Source organism: Dendrobates tinctorius, unplaced genomic scaffold, assembly GCF_039654945.1.
Source record: "Dendrobates tinctorius isolate UK_male_01 unplaced genomic scaffold, ASM3965494v1 ptg000231l, whole genome shotgun sequence".
NCBI lineage: Eukaryota > Metazoa > Chordata > Amphibia > Anura > Dendrobatidae > Dendrobates > Dendrobates tinctorius.
This window is the reverse complement of record NW_027361898.1, coordinates 7,776,459-7,798,188: the sequence shown is the minus strand read 5'-3', so window position 1 is coordinate 7,798,188 and position 21,730 is coordinate 7,776,459. Positions and strand designations below refer to the sequence as shown.

The 21,730-nt window shown below is 44.2% G+C and overlaps 1 protein-coding gene across 3 annotated transcripts in view; it reads left to right on the top strand.

Moving 5' to 3' along the window:
* Window positions 1-20,843, top strand: part of TMEM141 (transmembrane protein 141) — a 33,044-nt gene extending 12,201 nt beyond the window's left edge. Inside the window, exons 3-5 of one of the 3 annotated variants that reach the window (XM_073556053.1) lie at window positions 6,940-7,023; window positions 8,013-8,123; window positions 17,559-20,843. In XM_073556053.1, the coding sequence (XP_073412154.1) occupies window positions 6,940-7,023; window positions 8,013-8,123; window positions 17,559-17,617 (254 nt within the window). In that variant the 3' untranslated portion in view covers window positions 17,618-20,843. Of the gene's footprint in view, window positions 1-6,939; window positions 7,024-8,012; window positions 8,124-8,563; window positions 10,103-17,558 lie in introns of those variants that run through there. The other 2 variants (XM_073556054.1, XM_073556052.1) reach the window with 2 other exon arrangements.
* The last annotated feature ends 887 nt before the right edge of the window (window positions 20,844-21,730 follow it).

Genomic DNA, 21,730 nt, shown 5'->3' with positions numbered 1-21,730 from the left:
CTTCCTAACAGAAAAAATTTGGGTTACAAAATTGTGCTGATGTAAAGTAAACATGTGGGAAATGTTACTTATTAAGTTTTTTGTGTGCCGTATCTGTGATTTAAGGGCATAAAAATTCAAAGTTGGAAAATTGCGAAATTTTCCGTTTTTTTTCACAAATAAACGCAAGTTATATGAATGAAATTTTACCACTAGCATGAAGTACAATATGTCACGAGAAAACAATGTCAGAATCACCGGGATCCATGGAAGCGTTCCAGAGTTATTACCTCATAAAGGGACAGTGGTCAGAATTGTAAAAATTGGCCCGGTCATGAACGTGACACAGGCACTGCAGAAGGCTTCCTCATGCCTGCGCTTTGCAGGCCCCCGAAGGTCCCCGCCACCATATTGGATCTGGGGACTTGCAGGGAAGGAGGCCCCCGCAGCAGCGCTGCACATCGCGCTGCTGTGGGGGTCTCAGGGAAGCACGGAGGGAGCCCACTCCCTGCCGATGCTTCCCTAAACCCCCGATACACTGCAATCGTGTTTGATCGCAGTGTGCCAGGGGTCAACGTGCCGGGGGCGGTCTGTGACCGCCCCTGACACATAGTGCTTGGTGTCAGCTGTGATAATCAGCTGACACCCGGCCGCGATCAGCGGGGATCACCCCATGAGTGCCGCTGATCGCTATGACGTACTATCCCGTCCATGGGCATAGGGCCCCGGGTCCCATTGATGGGATAGTACGTCACATGTCAGTAAGGGGTTAAGGACCACCTCCCATTTGAAATGACTGAGTGGTCTATATGACATTGACACCATTCTAAAAACTGCAACCCTCAGGCTATGTACCCACGTATGCAGAAAATTCCTGATTAGAAACCAGACTCCTTCCCAGGAAACACGCGGTTTTTCTCTATTCCCCTCCACGACAGCACACAGGAGGTTGCCTCCCCATCCTGATTAGGGACAGGAAACAAGAGGTTAAATAGCCCTCCCCTTCCTCTAATCCCCAGTGTTTTCCTGTCCCTAACAGGAATGAAGAGGTTCTATGTGCTCCGTGGTTGGGGCCGGCGAGATCCAGGAGTTTTCCCTTACCGTGAGCCGGGCAGCCAGGGTCGATCGTCCCGCACCTTCCTCCCCGTACACTGCTCCCGCTGCTGGCGGGACCCGCACCATACTCTGGCGCTTCGGCAACGCTGGATGGTGAGTGGGGCTGGGGGCCTCCCGTAGCTCCCCAGCCCGGGATTCGCTCCCCCACGCGCGCCACATGCCCGTCTCTACTGAGCGGCATGCATCAGAAGTGATGCGCACCGCTGGGCCCGAAGGCGCGACGTCACTTCCTCTCTGCGTTCCACAGTGGAATGCACCGCCATCTTGGCGGGAAATTTAAATTTGGAAAAAAAAACAGGTGGCGCCAGGAACTTAGGGGGAGCGATCTTATCCGATTGGATGAGGTAAAGGAAGCTGGATCTCGGTTCCTATTTAAGGACCCCGATGGAAGACGGCATAAGGTAGGACCAACGTCTGCATGATGGATGCGTCTTCCCTGAAAGCTGCTTCTGCAGAACCCAGCTCAAACCCTGGCCCAGTGAGTACACTTGGAAAAGGGTATATACCTTTTTGGTTTAGAACCCATCCTTAGGGGCCCCCCTCCTTTTCTCTCTTTCAGGTAGACAAGGATCCTACACCAAAAACGGAAGAAAAGCCTACAAGCCGAAAATGCACCATCTGTAGGAAAAAAACTCCTCCGATTATAAAAAGACATTGTGCCAGCAATGCACGGCAAAAATCGTACGGGAGAAACAACCATCCCTGATAGAGGAAGATTTTGTGAAGATACTGGTGTTTTTGCTGTATTGGTTTCTCAGAGAACTGAGAGCGGTAGAAGAAGCCCTAAAGGCAGCAGAAACATCAGTCCAGTGAACCCATGTCCTGATTTACTCTGACCCTATGACTACCTTGGCCCATCTACGTCATCAGAGCAGCACAAAATACGGAAGTCTGCAAAACGTTTCAGCACGGATATTCAGCTGGGCAGAACGCAATCTCCAATCCCTTTCAGCTCTCCACCTAAAAGGATCCGACAACATCGAGGCAGACTTCCTAAGCAGGACAGACTTCGATCCAGGGGGATGGAGCCTCAAAGTCAGAGTATTCCATACCTTAACCAAAAAATGGGGTCTCCCAGAGGTAGACCTATTTGCGAACCGGGAGAATGCCAAAACAAAGCATTACTTCTCCATAGGTCCAAACGAGAAACACTCAAGGGTGGACGCATTCGCTTCTGACTGGCATACGCCTTTCCACCAATTCCCCTAATACCGAAAACTCTGCAAAAGGTCCGGACAGACAGGGTCAACACTATCCTGATCGCCCCTCTCTTGCCAAATAAGAGCTGGTTCGGAGCCCTAAAACTGATGAACTCAGAGGGTCCCCTGATCCTGCCCGTGGACCGCGACCTTCTACATCAAGGTCCCATCCTTCACCTGGCTCCCCACAGCTTAAGCTTGGCAGCCTGGTTTCTGAAACCACAATCCTGAAAGCCAGAGGCCTCTCAGATGCAGTGATATCTACCTTGCAAAAAAGTAAGAAACCAATCACAAATGCCATATATTCCAAAATATGGAAGACTTTTTCAGCATGGTACGGATCCACTCCCATAGATCCCTTCCTTGACAAAGATCCTAGACTTCCTACAAGACTGCTTATCCAAGGGTCTGAAACCAAGCACCTTGAGGGTCCAAGTATCAGCCCTAAGTTCTTTCTTCGATCAAAACCTAGCAGAGCATCGATGGATCAAGAGGTTTGTCAGCAGCTTCCAGAATCCATCCCAATAAATCCAACATGGTTCCAGCATGGGACCTGAATATAGTACTAAAGAGTCTAATGAACCCTCCATTTGAACCTATCGACCAGGCCCAGATAAACTATCCTGGAAAACAGCACTACTCGTAGCCCTTACAACGGCAAAAAGAGTGGGCGAAATTCAGGCTCTGTCCATCAGAGAGCCCTATCTAAGAATTCTGGACGATAGAATAATTTTCCAGCTAGACCCTTCCTTTGTGCCAAAAGTGTCTTCAGATTTCCACAGATCACAGGAAATAATACCGCCCTCCTTCTGTGATAACCCGAGGGATGAGAGAGAAATGGGATTCCATTTACTGGATGTCCATCGAGCAGTCCTGATCTATTTGGAAGAGACAAAACTCTGGTGGAAAGATCAGAATCTTTGTTCAATATGGCGGACCGAACAAGGGGAAGAAAGCATCCAAAAGCTCCCTAGCTAACTGGATCAAAAAAGCAATCACAGCCGCTTATAAAAACCAGGATCTACCTCCTCAGGTAGAGCTGTCTCCATCTCCTGGGCAGAAAAAGCTAGTGCATCCATTGAGCAGATCTGCAAGGCTGCGACCTGGTCTTCAGTCCATACCTTCACGAGGCATTATAGATTAGATCTTATGTCAGTACGAGATCTAGCCTTTGGCAAGAAAGTCCTGCAAGCCGTGTTCCCTCCCTAAACCATTATTCTTTGGTATACCTCCTGTGTGCTGTCATGGAGGGGATTAGAGAGAATAGAACTACACTTACCGGTAGTTGGGTTTCTAAGACCCTCCACGACAGCACGGGTAATTTCCCCCCCTAACAAAATTTTGTTCATGTGACTTATGTGAATAAATAATATTTCAAGCATTCACTCTGTGGTCCTTGGAAAACACTGGGGATTAGAGGAAGGGGAGGGCTATTTAACCTCTTGTTTCCTGTCCCTAATCAGGATGGGGAGGTAACCTCCTGTGTGCTGTCGTAGCGGGTCTAAAGGTACCGTCACACTTAGCGATGCACCAGCGATCCCGACAACGATATGACCCGGTCAGGATCGCTGGTGCATCGCTAAGTGGTCGCTAGTGAGCTGCCACACAGGCAGATCTCACCAGCGACATAGCAGCAGTTGCTACTTACCTGTCAGACGAGGCGATGAAGACGTTCTCCCGCCTGCGTCCACGCGTCGCTCGTCGCCACAGCAGGAAGCGCCTGACGAGAAACGGCCCAGGCCGTTCTCGCGCGATCAGCGATAACCAGCGGGGGAGCCGGTCGGAGGTAAGTATCACGCATAGCGATATCGCTAGCAATCTCGCTGCTACATAACAAAACCAGTGACGTTACAGCGATATTGCTAGCGATATCGCTTAGTGTGACGGGCCCTTTAGAAACCCATCTACCGGTAAGTGTAGTTCTATTTTTTCCCCGCACGTTTTTTCCAGAGCATCCTCAGTCTCATAGAATATAGTTTGAAATGCGGATTTTTCCACGAAATTAATGAGCATGCTGCGTTTTTTACCGTGATGCGTTTTTTTTTTCGCGGAAAAAAAACGCATCAATATGCACAAAAAGTGCAGAATTCCTTAAAACGAATGGGATGCTTCTTGTAAGTGTTTTTAAGCATTTTTGCTGGTAAAAACGCTAAAAAAAGCAAAAAAAACGCTTCCGTGTGCACACAGCCTCAAGATTATTAACCCTTCAAGTGCTTCACAGGAACGGAAGGAAAAAAATGAATAATTTTTTTTTTTTCACAAAAAATTTACTTTAGACCCAAACATTTATTTTCACAAAGGCAACAAGAGAAAATGGACCCCAAAATTTGTTGTGCAATTACTCCTAAATATGTCAATACCTTATTTGTGGGGGAAGTCTACTGTTTGGGCATACGGCAGGGCTCGGAAGGGAATGAGTTCCGTTTGATTTTTTTGAATGTAAAGCTTGCTGGAATAATTAGCGGACACCATGTCACACTTGGGGATCCCCTGATGTGCCTAAACAGTGGTATCCCCACCACCACCACAACAAGTGACCCCATTTTGAAAACCACACCACTCAGTGGTCTTATCCAGGGGTATAGTGAGCATTTTGAACCCACAGGTATGACACAGAATTTGATAACATTAGGTTAGAATTAAGTGCATGAGCTCGCTACTCCAGTTTGAATCAGGTGCTTGAGTGACATGCTCGAATCCCTACCTCGCGTGTTTTGCAGCTGTAAGGGTGTGTACACATGTTGTGGTTTTTGCTGCAGTTCCGCAGCGGATATGGTCCTGCGGATCTGCAGCAGTTTCCATGCGGTGTACAGTACCATGTAAACCTATGGAAAACCAAAATCGCTGTGAACATGCTGCGGAAAATTCCGCGCAGATTTGCTGCTGTTTATTTTCCGTAGCATGTCACTTCTTTTTTGCGAAACCTCTGCTGCTGTTTTCCTTCCGGGATATATCTCTATCTCTAAGAATCTGCATCAATTCTGCTGGACATAGGATAGGAAACTGCATGCGTTTTACCCTGCGGTTTTTCCCAAGCGATGCGGATTTTTATGCAGAAAAAATCCGCAACGTGTGCACACACCCTTATACACCCCCCCAAAAAAAAACATGCGGGGAACCAAAATACTCTATGCATACCCGAGCACCCGATGCAAACACTAGTAGTGCGCTCAACATTAGCCATCATAGCGTAATTTTTTTTTTTTCTTAATTTAAAAAACAAACAAATTCTAACCCTAACCCCAACTGCAAAGAATGGGGAAAAAATAAACCTTTTTAATAATTTTTATCCAACTAGGGTTGTGACAAAGTTGCGATTTTACTATATATTTTTTTTTTTCTTTTGATAAATGTGATAGACCCTATTACAGTGATCAAAAGGAACCGACAGGAAAGATTTCCTAATAGTTCCGGGTTCCGACCGGCAGATCACGGCCATTTATTTATTTTTTTTCCAGGAAGATGATACTGGGACGGATCAGGAGGGCCCAGGGATGGTGGAGGTACTGGGGAATGGATCTCGGGGGGGGTATCATTTCTCTCTCCTCTGACATGTATATCATGTCATAGGAGAGAGAAATCATTGAAACAGCCGCCACACTTTTTTGTGTGTGTGTGATCGCCATTATTCGCTTAATCGAGCATTGGAAAAATCTGCCCCTTATGTTCTCTGGGGTCTCGGCTACCCCGTTAGCTGAAACCCTGGAGATTTTAGAACTCTCGGGGCACTACAGCCTTCTTACCTTTCATCGTTTTAAAATGACAATAAGGGAATAAGTAGCCTTTAATGCATATCAGTGGTCGTTAAGGGGTTATGAAAAAAATAAATCAGACCTGTAACCACTTTTTTCTATTTTTCCATAGAAGATGCTGTGTGTTATTGTATTTATGTACAACGATCTCTAAATATTTCTCGTACCCTTTTTTTGGGGTGGGGGAGGGGCTTTTTATGCGGAGAGGTACAGTATGTCAATGGGGAAAAAAATCAATTTTGTGTTTCAATTTTTTTTTTTTTTTCTTTTTTTTTTTTTTTTTTTTTTTTGTCGTTTAACCTTCAGGTAAAATATTTTCATCTGGAGATAGAACATGTTTTTATTGAAGTGGTGATGGCAAATATGCTTTTATTTTTTACTAAGGAAAAGTACCAGGTTTTCTTTTTTTAAATAACTTTTTTTTCTTTACACTGTATTTTTTAGTTTTTAAACATGACTTAAAAGTGAAAATCACTGTCTCCTATTAAAACCAGTTTGAGGGTGGGCTTCACACGGCCAAGATGACAGGGCAGAGACCTTCAGCAGTCCTCCAGCTGACACTGCAACCTATCGGCATTCCGCGCCACTTAACTGGTTTAACAGCAGCGATCAGAGCTCGCTTTGCTTGCTTCTTTAGAGACAGGTGCTGGATGTATAACACAGATTGCACCCGCCATATTTAATTTATTTTTTTTTGGGGGGGAGTCGGTAGGTATAGAGGGGATGGACAAAAAAATAGACAATACTGATGGTTTATTTAATACATTTGTCACAAGTTCGTCACATGAGCTCATGCCTGCAATGCCACTACTTCTACTACAATGTGGACTGGCACGTAGGTACCTGAGTGCGCTCTTTACAGTGTGTTAACCTCTTCATGCCTGTGCTTTCAGGGACCGGTGCCGCACTGGTGGTCCAGAGTGTGTTCAGAAAGCAGCTGCGGTATCCTGTGCAGTGGAATATTCTTCTGTCTGTGGGTAAGCAGAACAGACCTAGATCTGTAGAAGTCTGCTGAGTGATGCCACCTAGAGGCACATAAAGGGGGAACCTAAACCCCTGTAAAATGCAAAAATTGTGCCATTCCCCACAGCTGCCAAGTTGCTGTGAGCAAACCTTTCCATTGTTTTAGTTTCTATCAATTAACCTAATGAGGTTAGCGACCCGTAAAACTTAACAGGTGAGGTAACAAGAATGTACCACTTTAACACCTCCATGTTGGCGCCCTTTCCCACATCTTGCCAGTGAAGTATGTATGACTGCCTTTCTTTGTTTGCTCCGTATAAATTATTGGGATAATCCCTAGCTTCTATGACTAAGCACTAAAGGCCCCGTTACACATAATGATGTCCCAGCGATCCCACCAACGATCCGACATGGATGGGATCGCTGGGACATTATTAGGCTGATCGCTGGTGAGCTGTCGCATAGACAGCCCCAGCGATCAGGATCAGCGACGCTGGTTTCTAATGTAAACATCGGGTATCCAGGAGCCGCGGCTCTTGCATACCCGCTGTTTACCTTGGAAACCGGCGTACACGCTGGTTTCCAAGGTACACATCGGGTATCTAAGAGCCGCGCGGCTCCTGGATACCCGCTGTTTACCTTGGAAACCAGCATGTACGTCGGTTTCCAAGGTAAACAGCGTGTATCCAAGAGCTGCGGCTCCTGGATACCCGATGTTTACATTAGAAACCAGCGTCGCTGATCGCTGGTCTTTCGCTGCCACACGCAGAAAGGCGTGCTGGCCAGCGGGAGACCAGCGATTAAAAAATGGCCCTGGCCGATCAGCGATACCCGGCGGGGGGCAGGTCGCTGATTCCCGTCACACACAGCGATCTCACTGGCGAGATCGCTGTGGCATCACAAAATCAGCGAGATCGCTGTGTGTGACGGCCTTAAGTGACTATGACTAAGCACACGGTCAACTCTTGGCGCCATTTTTTTTTACACCTGAATCTGATTTCAGTTGCAGGATCGGTGGCCAGCTATGTCGTGACCAAGAGGGAAACTGAGAAGTGCACTGACCTGTGGATCTACCTGGAAAAAGGACAGATATCACAATTACATGATGCAGGTAGTTGTAAATATGTATGGAGCGCCCTCACTCACCAGGGCCGTGGGGTACTCGGTACCAGGCCGGTTGATCTTCTCAACGGGGGTTGTCAAAGCAGCAGTGACCCGGTCCGTGGCCCCGGGGCTCCATTACAAAAGGGGTTGTTTCAGTATGCTTATGGTGGTGAAAGTTTATAAGTGATTCATGACGCCACCTGTGGTGTTCGGCAATAGAGATGTAAGCCGACGCTGCAGACAAATCCTCTGGGACAGATGGTGTGGTGCAGCAGTGATGTTATAGTCCTCCACAGGCAGGGCTGCAGTCCCAGGGCAGTGTAGGTGAAGTGACACTTAGATGGTGTAGTGTCAGGCGCAAGGGATGTAGCAGTGCTGGGCAGGTTGGCACAGGAATAAGTGGAGGACACCAGGGCATGTAGTTCCAAAGCTTTACTCAGTCTGTTGCAGGTACAGGTGCCCGCATCCGTGCCGTGTCCTCCGGGTCAAGAGCTCAGACAACTTCCAGGCAAGATGAAGTACTCCTTTCCAACACTCCGCCATCATATGTGCCTTTTCTGAACGTCTCCTCTTATAGCGCCTTTGAATGAAGTACTCCTAGTACTGAGTTACACTGGAGTTCCTCCTGTCAGACGTTCCTATGTACTCTACTTGTACGGCAGACAGCTGTAGCCTGCTTTGGGGACTCCTTGCTACTAAGTCCCAGCTCACTAATATGTTGCTGTTGTGCCCCCAAGTCTTGAGTGGGAATAAAGTGGTGACAACTTCTATTCCTCTGGTGTCTGCTGCAGGACCATTAGTATCCATACAACCTCGGGGACCGGACCCCAGCCTTGCGCTTAGAACTTGAAGAGGGTTCTCTTCTAACCCTGATCCTTGTTCTCTTATTCTCCTTACGTTCCGTACTAATCCTTCTTCCCAATGGAGAATCAAGCTTCCTTTCTCTGTCTCTTTCCTGTGCCAGCAGACCCAGATCACTGTGGCCTGCTGCAGCACTTCCTTCTTCCCTCCCTCTCCCGGGGATCTTCTCTTTCTCACACTGTGTCCTTCTACATCCTCACTCATTGACTGAATGAAAGACTGACTGACTCAACTCTTCCCGCTCTTTTGTGCGAACTAAACTCCACCCACCTCCCAGCACGGTTCGTGTTCCAAGCAGGGAGCCACCAAGGGGTGCTATGCTACACTCCAAGCAGGGAGCCGCCGAAGGTGCTTTGCTACACTACTTTGTGGTGTGGGGTGCAGGTGTTGGAGTGTGGTCAGGTGTCTCCACCTTACCTGGATGGTGGGGTACCACACCTCAGGAGGAGGTGCAGTACCTCTGTGGCGACTGGACCCTCAGGGGCGCCACATGTATACACCCCTGTGACCTCCCTCATTAGGCTATTGGTTTGGTGATGATGGATGGAAATGATCACCTACACCTGCAGTTTTGTGAAGCTGTGGTTGCAACATGTGAACACTGCACCTTTAAAAACAATCTCACTTAAAGTAAAATGTGACATTGATTTCTCCTTTTGTGCCTGCAATCTCTTCAAAACCAAGTGATTTTTCATTTTTGCGCTTTGGTTTTTACCTCCCCAACTTTCAAGAGCCGTAATTTGTATTTTTGTCGTCACAGCCATATGACGGTTTGTTTTTTTTTGTGACCAGTTGTAGTTTTGAATAACTCAATTCACATTACAGGTAAGGAACTGGAAAATAATTCAAAACGGGATGACATTGTGCAAAAAAAAAAAAAAAAAAATGCAATTCTGCAATCATCCTTTTAAGTTTTAGTTGTTGAGCATTTTTTGTATGGTAAAAGCGAACTGTCCACATGGTTCTTCCGGTCAGTTCAATTACAGCGATACCAAACTTGCATGGATTTTTTTTCTACATTCAACAGAACTATGCAACTAACCCTGCGGCTTTTTCCTTTTCTGCAGTCTCTAGACATTTCTCACAAGTGCATAAGGGTGATACAGTGGGGAAAAAAAGTATTTAGTCAGTCAGCAATAGTGCAAGTTCCACCACTTAAAAAGATGAGAGGCGTCTGTAATTTACATCATAGGTAGACCTCAACTATGGGAGACAAACTGAGAAAAAAAAATCCAGAAAATCACATTGTCTGTTTTTTTTTCATTTTATTTGCATATTATGGTGGAAAATAAGTATTTGGTCAGAAACAAGCAATCAAGATTTCTGGCTCTCACAGACCTGTAACTTCTTCTTTAAGAGTCTTCTCTTTCCTCCACTCATTACCTGTAGTAATGGCACCTGTTTAAACTTGTTAGCAGTATAAAAAGACACCTGTGCACACCCTCAAACAGTCTGACTCCAAACTCCACTATGGTGAAGACCAAAGAGCTGTCAAAGGACACCAGAAACAAAATTGTAGCCCTGCACCAGGCTGGGAAGACTGAATCTGCAATAGCCAACCAGCTTGGAGTGAAGAAATCAACTGTGGGAGCAATAATTAGAAAATGGAAGACATACAAGACCACTGATAATCTCCCTCGATCTGGTGCTCCACGCAAAATCCCACCCCGTGGGGTCAGAATGATCACAAGAATGGTGAGCAAAAATCCCAGAACCACGCGGGGGGACCTAGTGAATGAACTGCAGAGAGCTGGGACCAATGTAACAAGGCCTACCATAAGTAACACACTACGCCACCATGGACTCAGATCCTGCAGTGCCAGACGTGTCCCACTGCTTAAGCCTGTACATGTCCGGGCCCGTCTGAAGTTTGCTAGAGAGCATTTGGATGATCCAGAGGAGTTTTGGGAGAATGTCCTATGGTCTGATGAAACCAAACTGGAACTGTTTGGTAGAAACACAACTTGTCGTGTTTGGAGGAAAAAGAATACTGAGTTGCATCCATCAAACACCATACCTACTGTAAAGCATGGTGGTGGAAACATCATGCTTTGGGGCTGTTTCTCTGCAAAGGGGCCAGGACGACTGATCCGGGTACATGAAAGAATGAATGGGGCCATGTATCGTGAGATTTTGAGTGCAAACCTCCTTCCATCAGCAAGGGCATTGATGATGAAACGTGGCTGGGTCTTTCAACATGACAATGATCCAAAGCACACCGCCAGGGCAACGAAGGAATGGCTTCGTAAGAAGTATTTCAAGGTCCTGGAGTGGCCTAGCCAGTCTCCAGATCTCAACCCTATAGAAAACCTTTGGAGGGAGTTGAAAGTCCGTGTTGCCAAGCGAAAAGCCAAAAACATCACTGCTCTAGAGGAGATCTGCATGGAGGAATGGGCCAACATACCAACAACAGTGTGTGGCAACCTTGTGAAGACTTACAGAAAACGTTTGACCTCTGTCATTGCCAACAAAGGATATATCACAAAGTATTGAGATGAAATTTTGTTTCTGACCAAATACTTATTTTCCACCATAATATGCAAATAAAATGAAAAAAAAAACAGACAATGTGATTTTCTGGATTTTTTTTTCTCAGTTTGTCTCCCATAGTTGAGGTCTACCTATGATGTAAATTACAGACGCCTCTCATCTTTTTAACTGACTGACTAAATACTTTTTTGCCCCACTGTATATCGGGTTTTGTCTTTTGTGGAATAGAAAAGGTATACACACCTTATAGAGGTGGAGATCACAGGAGGAAACTTAAATAGAGAATCCTTCTGGATCTTTACCTTCGAAACTAGAACACCACATGTATTAAACCATACCACATGTATTAAACCATAGACAAGATTTAATTCTTCAGTATGAAATCCTGACAAGCTTTCATATAATTTTTCTTCATTTTTATAAATGTATGTTTTTAAGGAACCATGATTTTTATTTTTTTTTTTGGTCAATTGCATTGTATATTTTTATATGAAAATTTTTTTTGGACACTACAACTTGTTTTTCTATCCACTGCTAGGCCATGACACATTCACACAGCGAAATTCTAAACTCTAGCTGAAAAAAAAAACAAAACAACTAAATTTAGTGAAATCAGCTGGGACTCAGACAGGAGGAGCTATAAAAACTATCTTAGTTCTTTTTGTCTTAGGTCTTAATCATGTCATATGTCAAAACGCGTTGGTAAGCGCTGTATATAACGCTGTTTTTTGTGCAATATGCTGGAAATTGCTAGCATCAAAAAAAATTTTTGTGGTGTACCATATTTGTACTTTTTTTTTAAATTGGATTAATAAATGCTGAATTTTTAAAGAAACTCTGTCCCCCGCTGCAATATTTTCTTCTTCTACACTTTATGGCAGAGTGGCCCAATGGAAGCCCGCATAGTTTGCTAAAAAACACATGAAGGACTCCCATACTATGAGAAATAAGATTCTCTGGTGTAATGAGACAAAGAACTTTTTGGTGATAATTCTAAGCGGTATGTGTGGAGAAAACCAGGCACTGCTCATCACCTGCCTAATACAATCCCAACAGTGAAACATGGTGGTGGCAGCATCATGTTATGGGGGTGTTTTTCAGCTGCAGGAACAGTACAACTGGTTGTAATAGAAGGAAACATGAATGAGGCCTAGTACAGAGATATATCCTGGATGAAAACCTTTTCCAGAGTGCTCTGGACCTCAGACTTGGCCGAAGGTTCACCTTCCAACAAGACAATGACCCTAAGCACACAGCTAAAATAACATAGGCGTGGCTTCAGAACAACTCTGTGACCATTCTTGACTGGCCCAGCCAGAGCCCTGACCTAAACACAATTGAGCATCTCTGGAGAGACCTAAAAATGGCTGTCCACCAACGTTCACCTTCCAACCTGACAGAACTGGAAAGGATCTGCAAGGAAGAATGACAGAGGATCCCCAAATCCAGGTGTGAAAAACTTGGTGCATCATTCCCAAGAAGACTCATGGCTGTACTAGCTCAAAAGGGTGCTTCTACTCAATACTGGGCAAAGGGTCTGAATACTTATGACCATGTGATATTTCAGTTTTTCTTTTTTAATAAATTTTCAAAAATTTCTACATTTCTGTCTTTTTCAGTCAAGATGGGTACAGAGGTGTACAGTAACCCCTTTCTGACATCTGACGTACTATCCCATCCACGGTACCCGGGCCCGTATGACCGGGGACGGGATAGTACATCATAGCGATCAGCGGCGCTCCCGGGGAGGAGCGCCGCTGATCGCGGCCGGGTGTCAGCTGATTATCACAGCTGACACCTGGCACTATGTGTCAGGGGCGATCACCGACCGCCCCAGCACATTAACCCCTGTCACACTGCGATTAAACATGATCGCAGTGTACCGGGGGATTAGGATAGAATCACGCAGGGAGGGGGCTCCCTGTGTGCTTTCCTGAGACCCTCGGAGCAGCGCGATGTGATGCGCTGCTCCAAGGGTCTCCTCCCTGCAGGCCCCCGGAGCCAATATGGCCACGGGGGCCTGCAAGGAGGCAGCTTCCTCCGTGCCTACTGAGAGCAGGCACTGAGAAAGCCTGTCAGAGCGCTGATCTGACACAGGGCACTGCAAAGTGTCAGATCAGCGATCTGACATTTTATTGTAATGTCCCACATTGGGACAATATAAAAAAGTGTAAAAAAAAAATATTAATTTATAAAAGAATACTAAATAATAAAAAAAAGACAATAAAAGTACACATATTTAGTATCGCCACGTCCATAATGACTCGCCCCACTAGTGTAACCCTTTAGTGAACCTCTAAAAAAAAAAAAAAAAAAAAACTAGCCACAAAATAATTATTTATTATCATACCGCTGAACAAAAAGTGCAATAACACGCGATCAAAAAGACGTATATAAATAACCATGGTACCAGTGAAAACGTCATCTTGTCCTGCAAGAAACGAGCCACCTTGCAGCATGATCAGCAAAAAAATAAAAACGTTATAGCTCGCAGAATAAAGCGATACCAAATAATTTTTTATATAAAATTGTTTTTATTACATAAAAGCGCCAAAATATAAAAAAAACATAAATGAGATATCGCTGTAGTCGTACTGACACGAAGGATAAAACCGCTTTATCAATTTTACCACACGCGGAACGGTGTAAATGCACCCCCCCAAAAAAAAATAAATCATGAATTGATGGTTTTTGTTCATTCTGCGTCCCAAAAATCGGAATAAAAAGCGATCAAAAAATTTCATGTGCCCAAAAATGGTACCAATAAAAACGTCAAAATATGGAAATACTATAGCTCTCAAAATGTGGTGATGCAAAAACTATTTTTACAATAAAAGGCGTCTTTTAGCGTATGACAGCTGCCAAACATAAAACCCCGCCATAAATAGTAAATCAAACCATCCTTTATCACCTCCTTAGTTAGGGGAAAAATAATACATTATTTTATTTATTTCCATTTTCCTGTTAGGGTTAGGGCTGAGATTAGGATTAGGGGTGTGTTGGGGTTAGGGTTGGAGTTATAGTTGGGGGGGTTACACTGTTAGACACATCAGGGGCTCTCCAAATGCAACATGGCGTCTGATCTCAATTCCAGCCAATTCTGCGTTGAAAAAGTGAAATGGTGCTCCTTCCCTTCCAAGCTCTGCCATACGCCCAAACAGTGGTTTACCCCCACATATGGGGAATCAGCCTACACAGGAAAAATTACACAACAACTTTTGGGGTCCAATTTCTCCGGTTACCCTTGGAAAAATAAAAAATTGGGGCAAAAAATCATCATTTTTGTGGAAAAAAAAATGATTTTTTTTATTTTTATGGCTCTACATTATAAACTTCTGTGAAGCACTTGGGGGTTCAAAGTGCTCACCACACATCTGGATAAGTTCTTTGGGGGTCTAATTTCCAAAATGATGTCTTTTGTGGGGGGTTTCCACTGTCTAGGCACATCAGGGGCTTTCCAAACGCGGCATGGCTTCCGATCTCAATTCCAGCCAAAAAAGTCAAATGGCGCTGCTTCCCTTTTGAGCTCTGCCATGCGCCCAAATAGTGGTTTACCCCCACATATAGGGTCTCAGCATACTCAGGACAAATTGTACAATAACGTTTGCAGTCCAATTTCTCCTGTTACCCTTGGTAAAATAAAAAAATTAGACCTGAAGTAGTTTTTTTTTTTTTTTTAACATTCAAAAAATCCCTGTGAAGCACCTGAAGGATTAATAAACTTCTTGAATGTGGTTTTGAGAACCTTGAGGGGTGCAGTTTTTAGAATCTTGTCACTTTTGGGTATTTTCTATCATATAGACCCCTGAAAGTGACTTCAAATGTGATGTGGTCCCTAAAAAAAAAATGGTGTTGGAAAAATGAGAAAATCGCTGGTCAACTTTTAATCTTTTCTAAATTCCAAACTAAAAAAAATGTTTAAAAAATTATGCAGATGTAAAGTAAACATGTGGGAAATGTTCCTTATTGTTAGCGTCCGGGCTTGACGAGGCAAGCCTCCTGGAGTGGACCCTCTGGACCGTGGTACCGAGGGGCCCCCGGGCGAGCAACAAGGTGAAGACGACCACTATACAGGGATCGTTAGGAGCAGGCCCAGGGGTTCGAGTACCACGGTAGCCGGTACAAAGAGGGGCAGCTCAGAATGGACTGGAGTAGGACTGTGCGAGGAGCATGGAACAACAGGACGGTGCAGGACACAGGAAGCAAGAGAGGAGTAGGACTGCGGGAAAAGGCCACGACACTACACGAGACAGGACTGGAGTAGGACTGCGGGTGGGAACCACGGAGCATCAGGACGGAACGGGACACAACTGATAGGACTGGAGCAGGACTGCAGGCATGGACCACAGGACAACAGGGAGTAGGACGGATGGAGGACCACAGAGCAACAGAATGGAGTAGGACACATGAGGTAGGACTGGAGCAGGAGTGGACCACGGAACAACAGGAAGGAGGACCGGAGTAGGACGGCAGGAGGAAGGCACGGACAGCAGAACGGAGCAGGGACCCAGGTAGCAGGACCGGAGCAGGGGCTGCAGGGAGACAGCAAGGAGAGAGGTAATCTCAGACGAGTAGTGGCCCATAGTGCAATTACAACACAAAGATCAGGCGCCTCCATTACAGTAAGGCGGCCTGAAATACCCTGGGACAGTCCCCCCATTGGTACGGCGGTGCTTCCGGGTCAGGGCACCACCGTAGCACAAAGAGCTGGAGAGAGACGCGGCCACAGCCTATACAGGTGTTCTATGGGATTCAGGTCTGGACTCATTGCTGGCCACCTTAGAAGTCTCCAGTGCTTTCTCTCAAACCATTTTCTAGTGCTTTTTGAAGTGTGTTTTGGGTCATTGTCCTGCTGGAAGACCCATGACCTCTGAGGGAGACCCAGCTTTCTCACACTGGGCCCTACATTATGCTGCAAAATTTGTTGGTAGTCTTCAGACTTCATAATGCCATGCACACGGTCAAGCAGTCCAGTGCCAGAGGCAGCAAAGCAACCCCAAAACATCAGGGAACTTCTGCCATGTTTGACTGTAGGGACTGTGTTCTTTTCTTTGAATGCCTCTTTTTTTTCTCCTGTAAACTCTATGTTGATGACTTTGCCCAAAAAGCTCTACTTTTGTCTCATCTGACCAGAGAACATTCTTCCAAAACGTTTTAGGCTTTTTCAGGTAAGTTTTGGCAAACTCCAGCCTGGCTTTTTTATGTCTCGGGGTAAGAAGTGGGGTCTTCCTGGGTCTCCTACCATACAGTCCCTTTTCATTCAGACGCCGACGGATAGTACGGGTTGACACTATTGTACCCTCGGACTGCAGGGCAGCTTGAACTTGTTTGGATGTTAGTCGATGTTCTTTATCCAACATCCGCACAATCTTGCATTGAAATCTCTTGTCAATTTTTCTTTTCCGTCCACATCTAGGGAGGTTAGCCACAGTGCCATGGGCTTTAAACTTCTTGATGACACTGCTCACAGTAGACACAGGAACATTCTGGTCTTTGGAGATGGACTTGTAGCCTTGAGATTGCTCATGCTTCCTCACAATTTGGTTTCTCAAGTCCTCAGGCAGTTCTTTGGTCTTCTTTCTTTTCTCCATGCTCAATGTGGGACACACAAGGACACAGGACAGAGGTTGAGTCAACTTTAATCCATGTCAACTGGCTGCAAGTGTGATTTAGTTATTGCCAACACCTGTTAGGTGCCACAGGTAAGTTACAGGTGCTGTTAATTACACAAATTAGAGAAGCATCACATTATTTTTTTGAACAGTGCCAATACTTTTGTCCACCCTCTTTTTTATGTTTGGTGTGGAATTATCTACAATTTGGCTTTAGGACAATTCTTTTTGTGTTTTTTCATTTAAGACAAATTAAATGAAGATAATACCAAAGAATTTGTGTTTGCAATCATTTTCAGGAAGAAACTGAGTATTATCTGACAGAATTGCAGGGGTGTCAATACTTTTGGCCACAACTGTATAGGACTCCTGTGACATCTCTATACAGAAGCAGTGGACACTGGCCATACCAGTATCGATCAGAGATTAAATTGTATCATCACCCATAGATTGTGATGGCTCTCCCCTCTTTTCTATTCTAGGACACCAGCAGATTTCAGATGCCACAAAGCAGAACAAATATGGAGACGCAACTGAATAAATCCCGCTGTAATCACACAGAAAACCAGGGACTTTCTGCCCGCGAACAGGAACGCAAAGCTGCCATTTATAAGAGTAACTAATGGGATTCATCTTCCTTCACAATCATCACTGTATTCCCTTACACAAAGAGAATGAGGAAACCCCTAAAATAATCCACTGTGCTTCTGCCAAGAGAAGAATTACAAGGAAGGAAATAAAATTACTGCTGCTGAAAAAGTCCCTACATAGGCGTCTCTTTCTCAGGACTGTATATACCTATATTCAGCATAAATTTGACATGTTTATAAACTAAAAGTTTTCTATTCAGTTCATGGCAGGAAAACTCTCCAAGAAAAATAACAAACGCTCGCTATTCCAAAATCCTCCACATGTATGGTTTTAACCCCTTAACGACCGCCAATATGCCTTTTAGCGGCGGTAGTTAAGGGTACTTAAACCACAACGCCATTAATTCACGGCGCTGTGGAGAAAGTAACTAGCCGGGATCCCAGAGAACAGGATTCAGGTTTTTACCGACCCCTCTTTTGCAATTGCCGTTATTAACCGTATAACGGCGACCGCAAAAAATGCCGCGATTTTGCATTTCATTTCTCTCTCCTCTGATGTGGTCGCACATCAGAGGAGAGAGAAGTTGGGTCCCCGATTCCCCAAACCCCCCCCCCCCCGTCCTCGGGCCCTCCTGCCTCCTCCGGTGGGCGCCGCCATATTGGGCCGGGAAGAAACTGGCGGGCGCATGCGCAATGCGCTCGCTGAATTAGCCGGCAGATTCCATCCATTCATTCATTCATTTATTCAATGTACATTTTGATCACTGTGATAAACCCTGTCATAGTGATCAAAATAAAAAAAATATTAAATAAACCCCCCCTTTATCACCCCCTTAGGCAAATATAATGAAATAAAGAAAATGTTTATTTTCATTTTTCCATTAGGGTTAGAATTAGGGTTAGAGTTGGGATTAGGGTTAGGGTTGGAGATAGAATTGAGGGGTTTCCACTATTTAGGCACAGCAAGGGGTCTCCAAGAGAGACATGGCGCCACCTTTGATTCCAGCCAATTTTGCATTCAAAAAGTCAAATGGTTCTCGCTAAACTTCCGAGCCCAGACGTGTGCCCAAACAGTGGTTTACCCCAACATATGGGGCATGAGCGTACTCTGGACAAATTGAACACCAAATATGGGGGTCTAATATCTCCTGTTCCCCTTGGGAAAATAAAAAAAAATTGGGGGCTAAAAAAAATCACTTTTTAAAAAAATTCACGGCTCTGCGTTATAAACTTCTGTGAAGCACTTGGGGGTTCAAAGTGCTCACTACACCTCTAGCTAAGCTCCTTGAGGGGGTCTAGTTTCCATAATGGGGTCAATTGTGGGGGGTTTCTACTGTTTAGGCACATCAGGGGCTCTGCAAATGCAACATGACGCCCGCAGAATATTCCATCAAAGTCTACATTCCAAAACGGCGCTCCTTCCCTTCTAAGCTCTCCCATGCGTCCAAACAGTGGTTCCCCCCCACATATAGGGTATTAGTGTACTCAGGAGAAATTGGACCACAAAAGTTGTTGTGCAATTTGGCCTATTACCCTTGTGAAAATAAAAAAAAAGTGGGCTAAAAAGAAATGATTTTTTTATTTTCACTGCTCTGTGTTATAAACTTCTGTGAAGCACTTGGGGGTTCAAAGTACTCACCACACATCTTGATAAGTTCCTTAAGAGGTCTAGTTTCCAAAACTGTGTCACTTCTGGGTTTTTTTCACTGTTTAGGCACATCAGGGGTTCTCCAAACGCGACATGGTGTCCAATCTCAATTCCAGCCAATTCTGCATTGAAAAAGTCAAATGGTGCTCCTACCCTTCTGAGCTCTGCCGTGCGCCCAAACAGTGGTTAACCCCCACATATGGGGTATTGGTGTACTCAGGACAAATTGCACAATACCTTTTGGGGTGTCTAATTTCTCCTTTTACCCTTGTAAAAATAAAAATTTGGGAGCGAAAAGCATTTTTGTGGGAAAATTATTTTTTATTTTCACGGCTCTACGTTATAAACTTCTGTGAAGCACTTGGCGGTTCAGAGTGCTCAGCACACATCTAGATAAATTCCCTAAGGGGTCTAGTTTCCAAAATGGGGTCACTTGTTGAGGGTTTCCACTGTTGAGGCACATCAGGGGCTCTCCAAACGCAACATGGCATCTAATCTCAATTCCAGCCAATTCTAGGTTGAAAAAGTCAAACGGTGCTCCTTCCCTTGCGAGCTCTGCCGTGCGCCCAAAAAGTGGTTTATCCCCACATATGGGGTATCGGCATATCCAGGAGAAATTGCACAACAAATTTTGTGGTTCATTTTCTCTTTTAACACTTGTGAAAATAAAAAAATTTGGTTCTGAAGTAAATTTTTTGCAAAAAAAAAAGTTAAATGTTAAATTTTTCCTTACACATTGCTTTAGTTTTTGTGAAGCATGTAAAGGGTTAATAAACTTCTTGAATGTGGGTATTTTCTGTCATGTACACCCCTCAAATTAACTTTAAATATAATGTAGTCCCTAAAAAAAAAAAATGGTTTTGTAAATTTTGTTATAAAAATGAGAAATCGTTGGTCAAATCTTTAACCCTTTTAACTTCCTAACCAAAAAAAAAAAATTTGTTTCCAAAATTGTGCTGAAGTAAATTAGTCATGTAGGAAATGTTATTTATTAAGAAATTTGTGTGACATCACACTCTGATTTAAGGGCATAAAAATTTAAAGTTTGAAAATTGCAAAATTTTCACCATATTTTTGTTTTTTTTCATAAATAAACACAAGTTATATAGAAGAAATTTTACCACTAACATGAAGTACAGTATGTCACGAAAAACAATCTTCGAATCAGTGGGATCCGTTAAAGCGTTCCAGAGTCATAACCTCATGAAGTGACAGTGGTCAGAATTGTAAAAATAGGCCTGGTCATTAAGCTGCAAAATGGCTGTCACTAAGGGGCTAAGTAATAATCCACATAACAGGCAGACTTCATGAAGGTATTTTCCATGATCTCATCCTGAAAAATAACTTCATCCACTCAGCCTCTGTTATTTGCATACTCGATTAAATTGATAAACGTGGAAGATTTTAGCGCAGTGAATGCTGGACACTTTTCTTGGATTGCATACATATTTGTGTATAACCTATGTTTTTGTTCTATATTTTATTGTATTTTTTAATAAAAAGATATAAATGACTTAATTTCACAGAAATGTCTCGAAAATAATTGTCTCCTATGTACAAGAATATAACTACTATAATACTGTCCCCTATGTACAAGAATATAACTACTTTAATACTGTCCCCTATGTACAAGAATATAACTACTATAATACTGCCCCTATGTACAAGAATATACTATAATACTGCCCCCTATGTACAAGAATATAACTACTATAATACTGCCCCTATGTAAAAATTAAAGATGTGTCTGACAGGATATCAGGACTCTTCAGACCTACAGATGACTTCCCATTCCTGCTACTACATGTGGGGACAAATGACACCGCAAGAAACGACCTGGAAACCATCTGCAGAGACTTTGAAGACTTAGGCAAGAAAGTGAAAGAACTGGGAGCGCAGGTGGTCTTCTCTTCCATCCTCCCAGTGGATGGCCATGGAACAAGGAGGTGGAATAAGATTCTGCAGGTGAACAACTGGCTACGTCGATGGTGCCGTCAGCAACAATTTGGATTTCTGGATCACGGAGTGAACTACTTATACGATGGACTACTTGCTAGAGATGGGGTGCACCTTACGAAGACTGGAAAGCATGTATTTGGAAGTCGCCTTGCTACACTTGTAAGGAGAGCTTTAAACTAGAACAGCATGGGAAGGGAAGCAAAAGACCAGAAAAAGCCATACACCTGACAAATGCTATTGAGAACTCTGCTATTAGAAGTGTAAAGAAAGAACAAAGACGAAAGAATCTAATTAATAAAAATATTGGAGAAAGAGAAACCAATCACAAACTAAAATGTTTCTATACTAATGCACAAAGCATGGGCAACAAACAAGGAGAATTGGAACTACTAACACAGGAAAAGAAATATGATGTCATTGGAATCACTGAAACTTGGTGGGACAATACACATGATTG